Genomic DNA, 23,072 nt, shown 5'->3' with positions numbered 1-23,072 from the left:
TTTCCAAAGAAGATGAGAAATAATAAAAGCCTTAAAACTAAAATAAAAAGTTATGATTTTATTGATCGCATATACAGTTGTTTTTCTACTTTTATTACCCAATTATCAATAAATACGTATAGTCCACGTAACAATAACCTACAGTAGGACCATAATCAACCAAATTTATATGAGTTTTGTTGGTCGTTTCTTTGGCCATTTTTGTGTAATCCTCAAATGGCCTACAGCCAGCCATTTTACCACAATCTTACCACACAAAACTTGAGGATCACATACCTTCTCACTATCTTTCTTCAGTAGCTATAGTAATACTTGAATTTTTCCCAATGAAACCACACAAAAATCAAGAAATTTTCAACTCGACAAATGATACTGCATTGAAACACCAAAAAGAAGCTTTGTAGCTAGGTTTGAAGATTAAAGATTCTTTGTAATTGCGCATTGATATACTCTATGCTTTATAGGCTTTCAAAAACCATAAGCATTACTTCAGATAATAGCTTTTGACAATGAACTGATTTTTTTTTAAAGTGCAGAATAAAATCAATTGATTAATACAGTATTGAATATAAAATTTTTTTGAAGAGAATCAATTCAAAAAGAGTATTTGGAAAGAATATTCTGATAGACATGAAAGAATTAATTCTAGGTTTTCTTTCACATTAGAAACATTATAGACATTGAATTGATGATAATACAATCAGTTTCATCAGTTGCTTTTATTTTTTATTTTTCGTTTCAACAAATTTTTTTTTCCCCGTACACATCTTGACTTTCTTATTCAGTGCTTAAGTTGTCTCGGTTTGTGCCTCTAGCGTTCTCCCTGATTGGATTTTCATCGCGACCGCTTGCATAAAGCATCTCGTTTTACCTCGTCTGGCAGAGAGAGGGTTCACTTTTGTACTGTCTACTCTTTTTTTATTTTCAACTTTTTTAGTTTACTATATCTCACACAGCTCGATTCTCTCTTTACTACCAGCTCTTTTCTGCTCACCTCGACCGTCTTTCTCATCTGGGTCGGCAGCTGATCATCATATACATATATATCTGCATCTATACTTATATTTCGTAGTGCTCTCGTCCTTATTTGCCATCAATGTAAAACTAGAGCAATTGGTTGCCTTTACACTAACGAGTTTCTACATGTTTTATTGAATTATTCTCACTTATCCTCACCAATGGAATGATATAATATGATTGATCAATCAATATCATCAGCAGTAGAAGTTACAAACAGAAATATTATTTAGCTAAAATCAATTATAAGAGTAAATAAAAAAAAGGAATAAAAAAGTATCAGAGTACAATGTGTTCATCTTTTTTTTTTCTTTCTATTGAATTTCCCAATCCTCTTGGTGAAGTCCTCAAGCGTTGAGAGGACAAAACCAAGTTAACAAGTTCCAGTTTAACGATGCACGACCTATGGGCGTAGAGCTTGGCACTTGGAGAAAGCCGTTCTTGGAGTCCTCGTGAAGATGAGTTTCTACGTTACATTGAGGCTGCTACAGTTAACAAAATGAACCAGCTGGTCTTGCCCTATTTGAGCTTAGCCAATCTAGATATGTGTGAGTACTCCATGTACCTGGCGTTGTGTATGTTCACCAACTACTACTTGGAGCTTTTGGGGTTTTTTCAACAGTGCTAGAAGTCTCATTTCAGGAAATTGAACTGGTTTTATTGGTTAATAACAAGTAGAACTTTCAACTCATATGATTGCATTTTCAATAATTGTCTTTTCTCGTATACACTCTCATGAAAATTAGAGAATCACAATAGGAATGTTGAATTTTTTCACACTGATTTTTAAAATCTGTAGCTATGAAAAAGTCATTGGATTTTATGGTTGAAATAATCATTTTTATTTCAGGTTTTTTTATTTAGCTATTTTTACAGACATCAGAAATGTCAAGAATAAAAAAGAAAAAACCAATAGAGTCATTATAATCATCAGTTCCAGGTTTAAAAGAATCAATAAAGAAAGTTATAAAAGATGATTACCTAATGATCTAAGTCAATCTTATGTTAATAGAATATTTGTACAGAGTGGTAAAGTATATTAAAAGATTGGTTGAATATCTCTACCAGTTTTATTTACCGTTGAATTACCAAGTAATTAAATTGTCATCGGTCTTAGGTTGAAACAAATACAACTGAACGTGTCTTAAGTTGTTGATTCAATCCTATTATAGCTGTATCTGTATATGTAGTATGAAAAATCAAAGACAAAGATGCTGCATAGTGCAATAACAGCGACCTTTTCTCAAGAAAGCTGACTCAGCAATTGCTCGTGTTGTGCAGAAACTACCAAGAAACTTTCAGTTAACAAGATCGCATTTAACAATGCAACACTGACGAGTATTGCATCTAGTATATTTCAACCTCCTACTTATTTATGTTTCTGGTAAGCATTCATCTACAACTCAAATTTTATTAAAATCTTTTTTATTATTTATTTCCTCTGATAGAGAAATTTTATCATCAAAACAGAATTCCAAAATTACTAATATTATACATAAATTTTCATTGATGAGATTATATTTATAAATGATTTGTAAGTAATGAAGTTTTCAACACTTGTTGGTTACATATATGACATATTTTTACAAAATTATTAAACTTTGGAATAACTTTTAATTAAATTTTTTCGGAATTAATTAATAATAATTATATATTAATTGAGAAATGTATTTTGATTTTCCAATTATGAAATAACTAAAGAGATTATTAAATAATTATTTATGCGAGAAGAGGTATTTTGACAAAAACCTTTAATAGACATGTCTAGAAAAAACATTGAAAAGCAAACCACAACATCTACGTGAGGTAAAAGATCGTGTAAAAGTGTTGTTCATCACTCAACGTGTTAATGGAAAAAATTAAAATTCAACTTGATCTTTATTATTCTTTATATAATATTTTTATCACTTTTGTTTATTATTAACACTCTATAAGAGTTTGAAAAATTATCTACATATCTAAAGTCAAAAGAGTCATTGTCATCAGCAAGGAAATAAAATAGATAATTAAATTCATAAAACGTTTTATGAATTTGAAAAGGATGTAATTTTATTAAAGAGATTTTATATCATCATTGTGTTTAGGTAATGAATATTTTCTTTGTTAAATCCAGCATTATTTTGATGGAAAAAAATCCAACGTTATGCTGAAATATCGTTGAAATATTTATAATATGCATAATAAATAGGTAAAATCGATAAAGTTTTTGTGTAAATAAAAAAATCGTATTTCATAAAGGAAAAATTGTAACAGTCATAACTGAAATGGAAACTACAGTAAAAAGTGTAGGTAGTAAAGTTCATTAAACGAGTAAACCCGAGATCGTGATTAAACTTGAAATAAGCTGAACTTCTGCGTGTATTTATATTTTTTTTTTCTGGGTTTATTACAAACAATTAAACCACTTTAATGCACTATTTCAATATTATTGAAATCATTGTAAGTTTTTAAAAAATTTTTTATACTAAAAGTTTTTATTTTACTAATTGCTCTACTACACTTATTTCTTCATCTCATTTAATGATTTATTGACTTATTATTTTTCTGTTACTTTATTTATATCTAGTTTATGAGCTCTTTTGAATGCACCTGAAATCGAAGTTTGCTTTACAAAAGGAGTAAACGACCTGGTGCAGGAAGACTAATGTAACTGGAAAGGAAAAAGGAGAAAAGTTCAAAAGAAAGGAAAAAGAAGGATACACCACACAACAAGCACGCGTGGTTCAATTTTGGATCAAAGCCAGTCTCTCTATGTTTTAAGATATTGCTTTCTGGCATGCACAAGAAACGTCGCCAGGACGTTCTTTCCACCACACTATAGCCTTAAAGGATATTGTCTATGTGTGTACATTTCTACATACAAATGATTACAATTTGTTTTCGATTTTCTATTTGACTTTTTTTTTTCTTCTTCTTAAATTCTTTGCTTTGTTATCTTTTCAGGTTGGATTATTTTATTTAACTTGTGTAACGTAATAGAATATTATAATGGTAATAATAATGTAAAATAAAATAGTAGATGGACATTAATAATAAAGTTGACTAAAAACAAAATTTCATATTATTAACGCTGACTTATCAATGTCTTTTCAGGGAAATTTCTTAACGCTTCAAAGCTACTGAAGTTGTTAATGAGATTCTTGGTTGGAGTCGGAATTCTTGGGAAAGTCATGCAGTAAATAAGCTAAAAACAGAATGACAAAATATTTCACAGTAAACTTTAGAATATGGTATAAATTTTAAGTGATGAAATAAAATATTATGAAAATATCTTTGCCTGAAATTTTATAATGAGAAAAAATAAATAAATCGAATGTCTTATAATACCTCAAACTTAATTTTAAAACAGTAATTCAAGTATATTTTATTTGAAATTTTTTTTTTTTTTGAAGCATTGAATATGAAATAATTCAACTTTTGTGGATGGAAAAATTTGTAATTTATCACGAAATACATTTTTTATTCTAATTATTCATTATTCGAATTATTTTTTTGTTTCTAGATGAATATTATTCTTTTGTAAGTAAACATTCAAGGTTTCTTATTTGTTTTTTTTTTTTTTATTTTTTGTTAAACAAAAAGAGAAAATATTCTTCGTTACTATTCAAGCAAATATTTTTCTATAAAAATTAATTTTACTTTTGTTCTAAATTATCCTCTTACATCGTGCTATTTTTTATTTAGTTTTTCACATCTATAATGATAAAACTACATTCACAAAATATTTTTATTTATCTAACCTAGATAAAAATTCTATAAAATAATCAGTAAGTTTTTTTATATTGAATTTTAATTTTCTAGAAAATTTGGCATTTTTTTTTTTTTTTCAACCACTCATTATTTTAAATGTTAAGTAAATTCATTGCAAGCATTTTAAATTTTTTATCACAAAAGTTCTTGTTTAATTTGTAAGAGATGAGTGTTAATGAAAGCATAATATATAATTACTTGTATAATGTGAGTTAATGAGATCCCACGAAGCTTGAAAATCGTTTATGGATGGCTGAAGAGCATCGCAGAGATAAAATTGAGCCTCATAGTATGTATAAACTCCTTGAAAATTCGTTATTATCTAAAAGGTTTTCTAGGAGAAGAAGAAGAAGAAGATCAAGAAAAAGTCAAGAAGAAGTTGATCGCAAGATAGTGAGTAAAGGAAGGAAAATTTAAGGATAGAAGGAAAGAACAGATTACATGCTAATATCCTAGTCTCAACTGTCTAAAAGAGCTCGTTCGATTTATACCGAGCACCAAGACATTAGTTCAATTTTCGATCTATATTTTCCTCGACCATCCTTTTGCACTTTAATATCATTACCTAATGGATTTATTTCTCATAGAAGTTATCCGATTAAAATACGCGCGTTATATTAAATCAACAAATTATGTGTTACATCAATAGTGAGAATTTTTTCATCCAACATTATTATACCGTAAAGAGTAGATAATGATTCATTGATAACCGTAGAAATATTCATTCTCTAGCTGTTATTAAAATCTTATGAGAAAATTTCGTGTTTTATCTGCAATTAAATACTTGGATTGAAATTTCAACTATCACGTATCTTTCATTTTCCTCAAATAATGTTTTGAACATTAAAATAACTATTACAATAATCTGAATGGAAGGTAATTTTGAATATTAAAGTTGTGATTGAACTTAAAAATTAATTAAATATTTAAACAAAAAAAAATCATCATTGAAAACTTCATTTTCTTTTGAAAAGTAATAAAATTATTAAAGAAGTTATGTTTGATCCATTAAACCAGAAAAAAAATTTCTTTTTATATATAAATATCAAAAATTAATGAAATAAGAACATAATTTATTGAATTTTCTGATGAATTAAAAGAGATGGCAACACTGCTACTTACGCAATTTATTCCTAATCAATAAAATACATAAAGTTATTAAATGATATTGAAGTAAAAAAAAAACCTTTATTCTTGATGTATCAAACTGGAATAGAAGTATTGAGAGTCAAAAGATATTTCTCCGTATGCATAAATATCTAAACTGAAAATATACGTTTCAGTTATCGTTTAGCATAATTTAATAACGATCTAGTTTCCATATTTTTGCAAAAGACGCAAATATCATATCTCTTGAAGCGTGTCAAATGTGGATCAACTTAAATGCATAAGTATGAAGGGGGTATATAGCATGTGAGAAAGGTCTACGACCTGTCGGTCAACTCCGTCGTTATTTTACCTTTTATGTACCTTCTCTATTTTCTCCATCTAGCGTCTGCGACTAGACGTCGTCGACCTCGTAGCAACGTGGCAATGACCCAAAATGAGCAAGTGACTGAGTCTTTGGCTAAAAATTCAATAATCTTATATACATTATCAGCAAGATTTATTGATCAATTTGATTAAACTTAAGCTGAGTTAAGTTAATCGATAACCAGGTCCTTGGAAAGCCTCAAAAGGTTTCAATATCATCTGTGATGCATTCAGCTCGAAATTGGTTCTCCTGAACAAACGGGTCTATCCAAGAACCACGCACTCGATTCTCCCAGCCAAGCGTGTGGCAATATAGGCGGTCATCTAGCGTCTGTGGTGCACTCAGCAACCCTCAGCAATTCATAAATGCAGCCACTAAGCCTACATAGTTGTCTCAATTGTCTATATACATACATCTATATATAGACTTGATGGTTTCGTATACGTAGCAGAGGACGCATGGAATGGCATGCAAAATTACATGACCAATTCACCAACAATGTGCACACAACCTTATGTGTTAAGGTTTCACACAATCACTGAAAAAATTTCTGATTTCTTTACAAAAGTTTATCCAAGAAGTTCCCTTCAATTGCTTTGGATTAAAACATAACTTTGTTAAAGGTTTTATAAAATTGTTTCATCATTTTTGATTAACAAACTATTGTTCATGGAAAAGTTTCCTTGATTGACTGGTTGTTGTTTTTTTTTTGTAGGGTAGCCACATGTCAAACTAAACTCGAATCGTTTTACTTGAAGCATTTAAAAATTTTTCACCCAAGTGATATGCAATCAATTAAATATATAGATGGACAAATTGGAAAATTAGAGCTTTTTTGTACGTGTGAAATGAATTGGAAAAAGTTCTAAAACCCATGGTAACTAGAAAGTCAATAAAACAAGCTTTACAATGATTTGAAATCAATAAAATAATAATGTGCAAAGAAAAATCATGAAAACTGCATTTTTGCAGCTCCTTTAGATGCATGTAGTCCCCCTAAGGCTTCGAGTCAGCCGTATTATTTCTCGTCTATTCATTTATCTTGAAAATACTGAGCGAGCTTTGGAGTTTGAGAGAAATTGCGAAAAAAGTTGAAAACTTGAATGCGGGTCTTGGATCCAAATCGTGTGCCAGTCCCTGCATTGTTTTCACCATAAAACGGATCGAGTAAATCGGTTCTCCTGCTCATTTCTACTACCTTTTTTGTCTCCCTTATTCACTCACTTCCTCTACTATATGTCTGTTGACCTCCACTTTCTCTCCTTCTCTATTTCCACTTCTCTCTCTTTCAGCCTAGTCGACCCGATCCGAATTTTCGTGAAGCCTGCAACCCCTTTTGCCGCCCATCAATGCCTCTCTCCGTTTGTCCCTCGCGCGTTATATATATATATATATATATAACTATATAAGCGAAAGAGAAGGGAGGACCAGGCCAGCTAACCCGGATCCTGAGCCAGCTCTTGTCCTTCTCTTTACTACTCTCGTTCTCTTCATCTTTCTCACATCTACCATTCTCACATTACTTTCTCTCTTTCACTCTCAGTGTGAACTAACGCGTCAAATTCTATATTCGCCCTCGATGGATTCCTGGTTTTTAGCCACCTTGTCGGGGAAAATAGTTATGAGCTTTAGAAACGAGCATCGTTCGTTTAAACTGTCAAATTACACTTGAACGTTCCAATATATAGGGTAAACTAAACGATTATGGACCACTGACTTTCAAAGAAGAATTTTTTCGACCATTTTACTCTTCGGAATTGAAAAAATCTGGAGAAAAACAGTTCCTCTGGTTTTAAGTACGCTTTGTAAGTTGGCAAGAATCTCTCTTCAAGGTAAAAACAATTATAGAAATGATCTTTTAAGGAAAAGAAATATTTTTTTTTTCGTTGAAATAGATATTATAGAATGTAGTGAAATGGTGAAAGAAAGGAAGGATTAGATTTGAAAGATTATAAGATTTTCTTTTATCGACTGTCGATAGTTTTATTGGATTGACTAATATGTGATATCAGTAATAAAGAGAGAATGATGATAATAGTTGAAAAATCTTGATCAAAAGTTGCAAAATAGCGACTTGAATAACCTAAAACTCCCAAGAGACGTAAATAACGTTGTGAAAGAAATAAATGCCTTATTTATAATCCCATGTTCGTTCCAACTTGGAGCGATGTCAGCAGTAGATTGTAAATTTACGAGACAGCGTCCTATCATCTCAGAAGCATCACAATCACCCTTTTCTCCCCTACTTCCCATACACTGATATCACTTTTATTTGGGTAATAAAATATTAAGCTGTTGCTTAGTCTGAATATTCACTGAGGAAAGAATTTGTTTATTGGAAATTCATTGATTTATTTACTAACTTTTCAATACATAAATATTTTTTTCTTTTTATTTACACTAAGAACGATATTGGATAAAAATTATTCACAATGGAGTAATCCAGGATAAGTAATACACCTTTAATAATTTTTACTACATATTATAGATTACGTAATTCTAATAGATAATTTCTCTTTAATATATTTGTCAATGTAGAAATTAATTAACTACGTAATTCGGATTATATTTAATCATGTTAATATTATTTACATAAACTTCAATCAGTATAAAATCTCTGTTTACAATAAATTTCTGATTTTTTAATAATATTGATTTGTGGAAGAGAGCTTATGATAGGTAATAAACATGAGTTTGACTAAAGCCTTAGGCTTGGTAATTAAATATTAATATTTTTCATACACATCAAAAAAGAAAAATCGGTATAAAATGATTTTAATTTCATTTTATTTATAATAAAAGTGTGTAAGATATTTTATTAAAGTTAAAATAAATGAAAATTGTAGAAAGAAATAAAATTATTATAAATAACAAAGTGGTTTCATTCGTTGTTCACTTCAATCAAAAAGCTTTCTAGATCGTTGTCCAAAGTAAAACCGGATCGCGTTAAGATCGTCTAGTAGATTCGAACGTCTTCTCCAAGAACTGTTTTGAAAGATTTATACTTACACTTTAACGGGAAGGATTAGATTTTTTTCTTTTATTTCATTTTATTTTATTTCTCTTTTTTACTCGTTGGTATATCCTACTTGCCATCAGTCGAAGCGTGGCCGACCACATATGACCTTATTCACTAGTATACGACGAATTGCGATTGACGCTACTTGATCTCCAACTTCTTTTCCCGCAAGTGGATGTTATTCGCTTGGTTTAGACACGTTGAAAGATTGCTAATAAAAATCAACAACTTTCTAGATATTTATTTTATCGATTCACAAATTGACTCTGTCAATTTATTTGTCAATTGTATTTATTTTTTATTCTTTTTTTTTATCATTCTGTCGATCTATTTGCTATCACGAAAAAGGGATTTCAAATCTTTTTAATAGATAGTATCATATTTAAAAATTTCTTTTTATCCATTTTTATTTAATACTGTATTTCTTTGTATAACATGGTGCATGGTTTTAGTATACTTTCATTTACTTTCAACTTTTTTCTCAAGTGCTTACTTTTTTTCTTCACTTTTCACTCTTCAATCGTTTAGTCTAACTCCTCCATTCTGCTCACTCACTCCCTCTGAATAATCTAACTTCATGACATTTTTTTTTCCATCTTTAAATTTCATCGATCTTCCTCTCAAGTTTTCTTTTCTTATCATTTCTTATTTCCACGGGGTTTTTTTTTTTCTTTCGTTATTTAAAGACCTATATTGTATACCGACATATACGATTACAAAGGAACAGAAAATGATGAGAATGTTTAAAACTAGAAAGAATGTCAATATTATCTTTAGATAAATAGTTACGAAATAAAATCATTCAGGATTTAATTAAACTAAATTCTTTTAGAGATACTTGAATTTTGTTGATATCATTTTTCTCAACTGTCTATAAATATTATCATAAAATATTATTAAAGAATTTTTAGATAAAAAATTTTAAAGCATAATAATTGAAGCATAGTTATTTTGTAAAAATTTCCTGTCAAATTATTTTTATATTTTCAACTTTGTTTTTTTTTTTTTTACAAATATAGCAAAAAACTATTTACATACACTTCACCTAATTTAAAAGACACTTTTATTTAGTTTTCTAAGCTTTTAACCACTTTTGTTTTCATATTTTTCGCACTGATGGAAATTCAACTATGCTTGGTTAAAAGTTGCTTTTAATGTTTTTAAAAAACTCTTCATAATAAAATTTTCTGATTGATTTGGATAAAATTGATAATTTTTTAAAATAACTACTTTTTAAAGTAAAGTCACAAAAAACATACGATTCAATAAATATTATTCAATTTTATCCAATCCTAAAAAAAATTTATTCTGATCAAATAAATTCGTTTGAATATTTTGTTTGATCGAATTTCTAAGTTTAATTAAATGAAAAATGTTTTTGACTAAAGAAAATTTTTTTTAATTAAATAAAAAATAATTGATTAAAAATGATTATCAATCAGTATCAATAAAACGTCTCATTAATCAAACATCGTTATCAGCTATTATAGATGTTTTGTGTTCGTGATATAAACAAATGCAGATACATCATCAAAGTAGCACCAACAGAAAGACTGAAAGCAAGAAGAGCGTAAAAAAAAGGAAATGAAAACATATATACAGTCATTACTCAAGCTTGTCATTGAAGGAAACATGGGAAAACAATGAAAAATTCTTTGCAACAAACATGAGATATGTAAAACATGCCAGAGGGTTAAAAGTGTGTGTGTTTTTTTTCTCTCTCTTTCATTTCTGTCTATTTTCTTTTTATTTCTACATTCAAATCAATGCATATATACACACACATTTATCTTATGGTGCGTTACTCTGTGAATTTTAGTGGCGAAAGAAAATCGAGTGGTGAAAGAAGAAGAAAAAGGAGGAGGGCGGTGAAGAGAGTGAGAGAGGTCAGCCGCAGGAGAGAAGAACTTCCGGGATACCCATGAGCTTCTGCAACTTTTTCTCGCAAGTGCAGAGCTTGCGCGCAGGATCCCGCTCGGTTATATATTGCGCGTGGGTTAAATGGAGATGACGATGAGATGGCGCTGGGGTTGGTCTGCGTGATGTTAAGTGGGGGTAAAAGAGACGCACTAGAGGGGTGGTGAGATGAAGAGGAAGGGTTGCCATGGGAGCTACCCGGCCAGGCAGCAGAAAGCCCAGTCTTACCGCGGCGACTCGAGAGCGCTTCGGTTTGCTTTTGCCGTATAAAAAGCCATGTGTGCATGTGGCGCGTGTATGTGTGTGTGCAACTTGGTGCTGATGCTGAGATTTTAAACGTCCGACGTTTTTCTGTGCTCATTCCTATCACATCATTATTTACTAAAATAATAACAATTATTGGATTATTATTGGAAATTATCCAGTCATTATGATATTATATACACACATATATATTTAATACTATAAATAATATATTGACATAACTTAACTTTATTTACTTGTGATCATGTTATTGTCAACAGTGTTATTATACTTCATGTCCTTTGAATATTCTTGTTAATGCGACAATATCCATTAGTTTCACTGCCCACGCGTGTCTTCATTTTCATGCTGCTGCAGACTTAAAGCGTCTCTGACGTGAGAGTATAAGTTTGGAAAGAGGGAAAAAAGTAAAAAGTTAGGGTGAGTAAAGAAAAAAGGCTAAAGAAAGCTAAAGTAATTCTGTGCAACGTATATCAAAGAAAGAACATACTACTTACAGAGGAAAAAAATTACACGAGTGACGAATACCACTATTTATCCGAGCGGTATACAAGTGACACGTGAGAGAAAAAATTCAAGGTGATTTTTTTAAGAATTAATAAGCAAAGAGAATGTTTTTAATCTTTAGATAAATTTCAAAAAAGCTTAAGTAGCTTTTACTCTTTATAGATGTGTATACTATGTTAATTAAACTTTGTAAAACAACTTGAATTTGTGTGATGATTGTCTTAATCGGCTCAATCATACGCTTATTCAAATGAGACTTTTTATCAGTATTACACTTCAGACGTCTTGACGCCGTCATTGCAATTCACTCTACTGTACTTCCTCACCACTTCCTCACGACATTCTCGCCGTATCTTTGCCAGAAAATACAAAGCACAAAAGGGAAAAACTCAATTCTTGTGTTCAAAGCTGCATTTTGTTGAGATAAAACATCCTCTTTTCCTTTATTTTCTTAGATTTTATTCTTTTTATTTCTGATATTTATTTAAATATTATTTACTTTTCTCTAAAATTATCAATTTAATATTTTCATTAATTTTCGAAATAACTTTTTTTTAAAACAAATAAAATATCCTCTGACTTGGTGTGTATAATAAGCAGAAAGACATAAATGTATTAGGATCAGTAGTAAAGCTCCACGCTTGGTCAGACAGCGTGTGAATGCGTTGTCTCGAATATAACAAAATAAACCTCTGGTTCAATTTAATAAATTAAATGCATTTAATAACATTATATTGTGATGATAAATTTTTTATAGCATCAATTACAATGTCTGTTTCATCTCTACCTCTTGATATTTTTTTTACTCGTCAAATTAATAAACGTTAAGCTTGCCTTGTATTTGTATTCTCTGACAGCTCAGAGATCAGACAAAGATGCATCATATTTTTTTTTTTGTTTTGTCTCGTGTCTCTCGTTATTTTTACAATGTCATGTGTATGTGTACATTTTTGTATATATACCGGCTGTTGCATCCGTTTTGTTACGTTCAGAATTTTTATGATCACACCAATTATGGCGTTAATTATTTATAAAAAGAAAAATTCATTTTTTCTCTCAAATGTGGATATAAATAAAATAAAAATCTCTCATTTGTAAATTTTTATATAACAAAATCTCACTTTTATCATTTTTATCTGGGTTAGAGGACAATAGTTGGACATGAAAATTCTTTTTTTCTTTCAAGTAGACAATTGCATCTCTGCTCTTAAAATTTTTATTTTATTCCCATCGTCAAATCTAATCCGACAACGAGAGCAAGTACTCATCGCTGTATCTGGAAACTTCCCAACAATCTTTTTTTTTTTTTTCACGGTACTTCTTTAGTTATCATTTATTTCGAATTTTTTTACTTGGGTTTTTTTTTTTTTTTTTTTTTTTTAAAAAAAAACATATACACAGAGGTGAACTTGTCAACCGTTTTCTTTCAGTCGATCAAACCAATCGTAGTGACATGTTATTTCTCGTAAGCTTATAAAGGGAATAGTACATAAGAAAGTCTTGTTGAGAAATAAATTTTATACTGGATTTAATAAATCAGCCATCACAATTGACTTAAATATAATTAAATGTTTTCAATTTAAAGTAAAACAACATTTCATGAAATAATGAAGTTTTAAAAAATATTTATATTTCTTTCACCAGTGAGCAATATTATTTATTAATATTCCATTTGAAAAAATTAATTCTTTTCTCTTTCACAATTATTGATTAAACAAAAACAGTCACATCAATTATTATCAAACTTTTTATTTTCGAATATTTTATAAATTGCAACTCATCACGCCACAAACTTTGGCGCCATTTTAAGAGAAAATTTTTTTCTCATTTTAAAGTTTGATATATTTATATATTTTTTTTCTTTTCATCTAAATAAAATATTCATAAAAAAAGAATCTAAAACTGCAATATTAAATATTTTTCTTTGTTTTAAATAATTATATTGATTAAATGAATATGATTAAAAAATATTTAAATTAAATCAAATATTCAATTTTATATTAATCTACTCGTGAATTGATCCCCATTAATGATAGTGTAATTGTATAGATAAAAACATTCCAATTTATTTGATTTGTTGAAGCAAAAACAAAAAATGTAAAATCTAGAAAAAATAACTGTTTTTTTTTTATCATGTATCGAAATTCAAGCGCTAGGTAAACACGTTTGCCGATAGAGGTGAATCAACAAATACAGTTAAAGTTGTTTGTGATAAGCAAATTACAACCTAGAGCATTCGACATATATTGATAATATAATTAATATAATTTTAATGAAACAATAATAATATTGCTACAATCAATTATTAAAGTAATTTAAGCAACTCGCCATTTTCAACAAAAAATAAAAAGTTTTTTATTAAAATTTGTGTATCATATGGAATGCAAGCTTGACAAATTTGTTAAGATTAAACCGTCAGATTTGAGCATAGGAATATTGCTTAAAATTAATAGGATGTCACTACGTATTAACGAATAGGAGATCTACTTAGTATTGCCTTGATCTTCAACGTCGACTAAAATAATTAAATTGCTATTGATCTTACGGGAACAAACCAATGCCTTTGAGGCCTGCAAACTTCATTAACTTGTCATAAAGTCTCTGTCACTCATCAACTACTTTCCTGTTTGAAATGTACGTATATCGCCAGAGCATTAGATAAAGTTACCTAATGATACTTAATAGGTAAAATAAACTGTAACAGTGGTGAAAGTCAATGTCTTGGAATATATTTAATCAACTTTCCTCTAACTTTAGTGACTTTTTGAAGCTTAAATATTCTTTAACAAATAATAAAATAAAATAATTTACGAGAATTTTAGCATTTTCATAAACCTTCTTCTAATAAAAAAAACACATTATATTTTTATGTCATTTTAATGAAATAAATTTGAACGAAATTTTTTTTTTACGTACAATATGGTTCAATCTACGTCCATATATCATAATAAAAAGTTAAAGCTCATTTATAGCGCTATTATCTCCATTCTGACCTACGTCTCCATATTACCTTATAACGTTTAGCTTTAATACTTATATAATTCCTTATTTCGTACACGATAGTTATGCATTATGCACTCTATTTGACATTGATTCCATTAATCCTCGATTCACTTAGGGTTGAATACGATCGTAAGCACGCATCTCCTGAACTCATGCCATAAATATTTGATGAACTTTTGACCCCAAAGAATATCTTTGGAGGGTGGAAAAGAAAAAAAAAACAGTAAAAAAATAAAAGACAAAGTTTTTCATCTTTGGTTTAACATATCACTGGAGAGAGGACATTTCTTTCTCCTGCCAAATCCTCCCCACAGACCTTTTTTTATCCCCTGTTTTTTCCCCTCGTAGTCAGACAGTTAGTTGTCGAGAATCAAATACACATTTCTCACGCCTCACCAATGATTCTACTAGGGTGGTAAAAGACGACCATTTTCTAATGATTTTTCGATTATCATTTAGATGTTGTTTCAACCATTACCAGAACATTAATATTATTTTTATAGTTTTATTTTTATTTTACTCATGGAATTTAATTAACCTCATTAACTGTTTACATTCGAACTATGTATGGTGGGTATAAGTAAATTGAATTAAATTGGAATATCAAGAGAAAACATTAAGACAAAAAGAAGTACAAGGATAAGCATAGCAGTAACGACCCAACATGCGTGGTCTATATCTTTGTTAAAAGGGTAAATGAGGGGTTAGTTTTAAAGGCCCCATCGGTTTTTTCTCGGCTTAAATACACATTTTTCCCTTGTTTTACACTCGCTCTCTTTACTTTTTATTTATTCCTGGTTTTTTACTCGCAAATTTTACATCATAAATTTTAATAAGTTTAAACAGCTTATGGCTTAGCTAGATATCTCGTGTACTAATTTTTAATAGAGATAACATTCATTATATAAAAAATATTTAAGTATGACATACATATTTATATTTTGTTTGATTGAATTTTTAGTGTATGTGATTGCAGATTATTGGTACACGAAATAGAAGTTTTCTTATTTATTTCTTTCTCATTTTCAAATTTCATTTCATTTCTTCCCTTATTTCTGTTCTTTCTTTGTTGCCACTCGAGACCTCGGATAATATTTTTCAAAGTTGTATGTACAGGATTCGAGTCTCGTTATTGCCGACAGCTTGTGAATGAGCTTGAGTAAATATAAAAAGAGAAGTAGAAAAAAAAGAGAGAGAGTACATAGTAGTAGTAGTAGTAGCAGTAGTAGTAGTAGTAGTAGTAGTAGTAGTAGTAGTAGTAGTAGTAGTAGTAGTAGTAGTAGTAGTAGTAGTAGTAATAGTAGTAGTAGTGACAAAAAAAAACTGCAATAGAATGAAAATATAATAGATATGATATTTAAATTACGATTTATTTTAGATAATAAAATAATTTGAAGATAACGTAAGAGAGTTATTGATAGAGAAAAAAATATCCAAGAATTCTTATAGAATTTATCGAAACCACCATTTTTTCGTTGCCGGTTAATCCATTATTTAATTTGACATGAAAAGAAATATCTAACTAGCGGATAAAAAAGGTGTTAAATATCTTTAACGATAATGTATAAATTATATAAGTAAATATTTCTTCAGAAAATTGTCTGGTTTAGTCTATATAAAAAAAGAACTAGTTAAAGAAAAAAAAAAGAAGATTGGGTCAATAATTTGACCTCTCCAAGTGAAACATCTTTAAATAGTAAATAAAATTTTATTAGAGAATATTTCAGTTTAAAATGACAAGTTTAAATATTTTTCCTATAATATTGATAATTTTGAACAGTTTCATTTTAAATCATCTTTACTTATCGAGAACAAAAAAAAAATATAAATAGATATTCAAGCAAAAGATTCTATTTTGTTTATCAATTAATCTCTTTTATTTTTATTTTAGAATAAATTTTCATTAAAATGCTCACGTGATCTTGACTGGATACATAATAAATCATAGAGATACTTTTAATTTATATTCTTTTAATATTCAATAAAGGCTACTTTTTTTTTGATACCCTCTAATTATTCAACTCTCTTTTAAAATTTCGTAACTCTATCAATACCCTTCCTTGCCTATCTCTAGTATCATAAAAAAACCTTATAAAAAAACTTTTAGGATCAGTTTCCTAACAACTAACCCAGCAAAATTAATCAACTTTCTAGAGTATTAAAAAGTGAATACAATTATATTCAAATTTCCACCTAATAATCATCATAAAAATTAGGAAAAGTTTAAAAAAAAAAAGGTCAACCTTTCAACAGTAAATTCTCAACTGTTTAAAATAAATTAATTGAAAATATCTTGGTGTAGATACAACATGATAAATGAATAAATTAAATGGAGAAAGAGCGAGAGTGAGCGAGTAAATTGAATGAAATAAAACAAATTAATAGTTTCGTTGAAATAAATGTTAAATCAAGTTCAAAACAATAGAATGTAAATCGATGAGGTTTGAAAGATCGAGAATAGGTGAAAATCAAGTATCGATTAAGCTTGACTGATTCAATTAACTATTTCAGTGACGGAGAGATGAAATCTATGAAGTCCAAACGACGAACGATGGAGTAGAAGAGACAGGCCAAAACATACTCGACAGAGAAGAAGAAGAGAACAAAAGAGAACGAGATAGCGTATCTACAGGTGTAGTTGTCAGTGAAGAGGCATTATATTATCTTGTACCAGGTGCTGGTAGTAAATTTATTCATTAACAAAGTGAATGGTCCATACGAAGTAGAATGGACCGATTGACCGAGTGGGAGGAATTAGAGATGAGATCGGTGAGACACCAACATAAGGGGATTGTGTCATCGGTTTGTCCGTGCCAAGTATTGGTAATTGCCAAACCGATAGACATAGAAGATCGCAGATCAACCGCCGAAACATTGCACTAATTATTCGGCATTGTGTTCAATTGATAAGAAAGAGCCGAAGAGGATAATACTACTAGCTAAGCTTCAGGGAAGGAGGAACAAGAATGCATCACAGCACTGGTTACACAAGTGGTCCACAAGAACGTGTCCATCAGGCTTCTAGACCTGTTGGTACCACTACAGTGGACACTAAGTGCCCCTATGAAACGTATCCTATACCTGATTGCTGTGCTGCAGCAGCAGCCGCAGCACAGGATCCATATCCTAGACCACCCAGCGGCTATGACTCTAGATGCTTCGACGAATGCCACAGGATCCGAACGCCTTATCAGGAGGATACAACGCCCCAGGTAAATATTCACTTTCCTTATATACAATCGATATTCATTTTGTTGATATTATGGCGGAATTGTTTTTTGTTCCATAGATTTACTCTTGGTAATTAATTTAATGAACCAAATTTTTCTAGAGAAAGTTTGTATACAAGATTTTTTTTTTATAACTTGTAAAATTTAATCATAAAGTTTCTTTTGATTATCATAGCAAACAGTCTTTTGTTATAAGTATAAAGAAACTGGCTAGCTAACTTGCATTTTTTAAAAATAAATTCAAATAATTATGACATTAAATTTTAAACCAACTTTTTTCTAGCTATGCTAATATTCCCTTTCTTATGCAGAGGTGATTTTGTAATTTTTAAAAATAAATACTAATAAAATTTATATTTACTGCAATTATATAAATATAAAAATCTTTTTTTTCGTCATAATAATTAATTTAAAAAAAGTAGATATAATACTGACAGTTCACATTGGCCTTATAATTTTAATAAATGAGCTTTTGGAAATGGTCCATATTTTCACAGTGTATATAATAAATATCTAAAACGAAGAAATAAAAAAAAATTGAGTTAAAAGCTGCTGTGAATGCTGAAAAAAAAAGTCTGATACTAGTTTATGCAGTATATTTAATGGATATTCCACTATTACAAACTTTGAACGTACATTTTTTTTTCGGTTAAAAATAAATATTTCAATATACTTTTAACTGATATTACGTATATCATCAACATCTAAAATCTCAAATGAATAAAACATAGTGAGGAAAAAAATTCACAGATCTCCAAATAAAAAATTCACTACTAGAAAAGTTTGGCTTTTTTTTTCTGAAGGATGTCAATAGAATAACTAAAAGCTTACCAGACATAAAATAAAAAATTCGCTGATAAAAATATTTAGCTGAAAATTTCAGCAGTTTCACCGATTTTTAGACAATATGATCACGGGATAATAATAATTGAGCTTCTAAGACATTCTTCAATGATAAAGACTATAGATATATTATATTATAAGTTGGCAACCTTTAAATGGCATCAAAAGCTCAAGTGCTCTAGACACTCTTTATCATTCAAGTGAGACAAGTACCGACCTATTCTGCGGTTATTTGGAGGCAGACGACGAAAGCACTTATCGCTTTCGATGCACAAAACACACCGAATCCCTCTTCCAGCGAGCGAACGTCTATTAACGTTGCTCCGTGTCACATGATGTGAACATGAGTACGCTTCAAAGTTGACGATGTGATTTTCAGACGAAATTCGTGTGATTCAGGCGCCCATAAACCTATTCAAAATTAAAGCTTTAGTGTCTAATTACGAGATTTATAATTAATTCAACTGGATAATTCTTGTTTTAAATTTCATCATTCCTCTATACCAACATCTTCAATAAATGTTTTCAAATAAATTCATTAAAACATTCTAGTTTCATTACCTCAATTATTCTATCAAATTCTCTATCACTAGAAAATAATATCAAATCAATAAATGACACGAAAAAGATTTTTTAAAATTGCAATCAATACTATTTTATTGTAAAGTATAAAAATTCCTCAATCGACATATTATTGTATTGTCAAATACTCTGAATAGGTTGTTCATGTAACAATGCTTCAAAATCTCATCAAAATCCTATTAAAGAAAGTTTATTGTTAATGGAGGACTAAGAAAGACAGAAAGTACCACATTCCATGGCCATTGAATGGGTCATTTAAGATTACGACTAGCAGTTACATTTGGACCATATTTACTGACTCTATTCGAACTTAATTTTCGACTCTTGAAGATCTCTCGTTAGTTTACAATTCCATTAAATTCCTTTTAATAAAAAAAAAAAAATAATAAAACAAAAGTCATTGAAGAAAGTACCTCGTGTGAGAGATACTATTTATGGTGACATCTGTGTATTATCGTAAATGTATTTGTAATTTGTAAATTGAAAATAATAGTCCTTATTGAAATATTTACGTATGAGAAACCAAGCCAAAACCAAGCCTGTCGTTTATTTTCATGCTTAACTGTGTTACTAGTGCCAAAATTACATTAATTAACATAATTACACAAGTTCTGTTAGCACAGCAATCGATTCCGTCGCCTCTTCATAATTATTCTACGTGTAAAGGAGAAACTCGCTTTATTTCTCTAGTAACTTTGATTCCCTTACTTAGGTCTTAATTTATTCAATCTGATTTTTCTTTCAGACTTGTTCAATTTTTTTTCCTCTTCTTTTCTCGTACTATCTGAATTGAATATAATTCAATGAATTCTATGATCAATATTTTAGTATTTTCTCCAAATAAATTGGCTGACTCATCGTACGTTACTCTTACTTTGAACTTGTGCCGATCTGCTACGAGTCATTTATACTTACATATTATTTTTATCGAAAAATAATTTGTATTTTCTATATCCTTCATGTCTTAAACCAATGACTCTATTGTGTTGGACATCTCATCAAAACTTATTTTCTTTCATCATCAATTATGTAACACCAACGATACATTTTGTCTTATTAATAAGTTGGCTGACGTAATATTTACCAATTCTACTTTCATTTCATTTTTCTGCAGAAATTTATTAATCAAAATACTTCATTTTAGTTCAACCCTTCCTGCAAGATGACAGCTAATCGAATTTTGTTATTATTTCACTCAATTATGTTATTATTTCCAAATAATTAATTGAGCATTTCGAGTATTTATATCATAAACTTGGAGATTCTGACAGTTCCAGATGCCTAATAATTCTTTCCACTCGATTGGAAAAATAAAAATTATATCAGAAAACCTTAGGAAAAAAATTAATTCGAAAAACTAATAAGTGAAATTGTAAAAAAAAATCTATCTCAAAGGCTTCTATTCGATTGTAAGATTTCTAGTGATGATATTATTGAAAAAAAAAAAATAACAAAATGAAATTAAAAATAAAATTAAATCAAGATCTAACATTTTTTTTAAATCGTCATAACATACGTCAGATCCATTCTATATTTTTGTTCGATCGAGAAAAATTCATAACTTTTAATAAAAGAAACGTTTGGTATTTTTCAGTCAAGTAAAACTCATTCTAGAATTTAGTCGATTAAATAAACATTTCAACTTTTAATTCATTTTTATTCTACTATAACGATCACTTGATTTTACTTTTCTTCTATTTTCTCAACTTCAAAAAATGGAATAAAGTATTCAATTAAAGGAATGTTAATGAAAGCAATATTCCATAATCCTACTGTAAGACAGTTTGTTCTCACATTATAGTCATTTAAAATTAATCCTACGATAAGATTTGTGTAATAAATATCAAAACTGGCGGCAAATTTATCTTGGAGACAATCGGACATAAAAATTTACTGAAATAATGATTTTATCAAGAATCCTTGTAAAATATATTGGCTGATTCAGCATGTGCCATTTTTCTTTAATAGGACATTCCAGCGAGTCTGCATCGTCCCCAGTCGCGGGTCGGATTCGAAGACCAGCGTCCGCAATCGAGGGTTGGCTACACGAACGAATCTCGGTGCCCAAGTAGACTTGATTACGATGACACGGGTGGAGGTTATCTGGATCAAAACGATCCTCGGATGTATTGCACGGGCAACTATTGCATGGGAGACACGATGATGGCGACTGCCAGGGGCGTGTGTGGCGAAGAGGTCGAGCTCGATATGCGGAGACACATTCAAGCATGCGCCTGTACCTGTAATCACATGGGTTACGGCAACTACATGGACTATCAGGTGAGAATATATATATATATATATATCAATAATAGCTGATTGATTAGCCACGATAAATTTTTGTTTGCTACACGTAAATGTTACTCTTGTTTTTCCCTCTGTATATTCGCTCTCATCATCGGTCATCTGTCCCTTTTTCTCATCGTCCCATTCCGTCAATTTAATTGCCTCGTAGTCTGGCCAATGCAAACGCCAACGACAAATACAATAAAAAAAGTAATAAAAAAATAAGCCAAGCGTGGAGTGAATTTCATGCTTTCGCACACTGATAGAAGGATTCCACAATAGTTAAGGATATTTATTAATAGTTTGAAAATGGTTCTTTGAAATATTTTTCTTCTTTTGTTATTATCATTATTTAAATGAAGAAATGCTAAATAATGTCAGATAATAGTAGCATGATCTCTTTGCATATAATTAATAAAATATTAAATTTAATTATTTTGTTACTTTACACAAACACTAATTTATTTTCAAGTAGAATTTATCAAATAATAGAAAATTTTTTTCTAATTAATTTTGTTTGAAGTGTTGCAAAATCCTTTGTATCACATCATCCTTTTTATTTATTTATTCAAAAATTTTTATTACTACTACAGTCTACGATAAAAAGTACTTTTTATCATAAAAATTTCAATATTTTCACAGTGTAAAAATCTCCTTTTGCAAAATAAATACGTGATAGAAAGTTACATATTTATATTTCATGACTTAAACGTGGATGAATAAAAATGTTCCTAGCTGATGAAAAAAGTTGGTAAAAGATTGAAATATCTATTAATGAAAAAAACTATTAAAACAAATAAAGTAATAGTAAAAAGTTAATGATTTTATTCAACTTTACATCGTTGATATATTTTATCATCATTATCTCATTAATGTAATATTGATTTTTGTCGAAATTTAGCTCTTGGTTCTACTGATCTAATCATTAATTACTATCAAATAAATTAAATGGTAAATGTGGAATTCAATTGTATGCATTCAAATGGAATCATGGTGATGCAATGAGTCATTATATTTAAATTATCACCATCACCATACATACTCTTTGCATTCATTTAATACGTATTTTTCTTTCATTCAAAAATTTCATACAAATCCATCATTTTCATTCATGTCACTCATTATGATATCCTTTTATGCCTCTGTTAATCACACATATTTATAATTCCTTTTTATATAT

General features: G+C 29.4%; 1 protein-coding gene and 1 long non-coding RNA gene across 6 annotated transcripts in view; one reads left to right on the top strand and one right to left on the bottom strand.

The window, feature by feature from the left end:
- LOC118072756 (uncharacterized) overlaps window positions 1–23,072 on the bottom strand; it is a 53,543-nt gene that overhangs the window by 6,159 nt on the left and 24,312 nt on the right. The window lies entirely within an intron of this gene.
- LOC118072755 (dipeptidase 1-like) overlaps window positions 11,877–23,072 on the top strand; it is a 39,987-nt gene continuing 28,791 nt past the window's right edge. The window contains exons 1-3 of the mRNA XM_035092856.1: window positions 11,877–12,020; window positions 17,463–18,163; window positions 21,575–21,886. Coding sequence (XP_034948747.1) covers window positions 17,918–18,163; window positions 21,575–21,886 — 558 coding nt within the window. The 5' untranslated portion in view covers window positions 11,877–12,020; window positions 17,463–17,917. The remainder of the gene's footprint in view (window positions 12,021–17,462; window positions 18,164–21,574; window positions 21,887–23,072) is intronic.

This window comes from Chelonus insularis, unplaced genomic scaffold (assembly GCF_013357705.1).
Source record: "Chelonus insularis isolate UGA/USDA-ARS -01 unplaced genomic scaffold, ASM1335770v1 contig_94_pilon, whole genome shotgun sequence".
Classification (NCBI taxonomy): domain Eukaryota; kingdom Metazoa; phylum Arthropoda; class Insecta; order Hymenoptera; family Braconidae; genus Chelonus; species Chelonus insularis.
The sequence above is the reverse complement of the archived record's forward strand: the minus strand, read 5'-3'. Positions and strand labels throughout refer to the sequence as shown.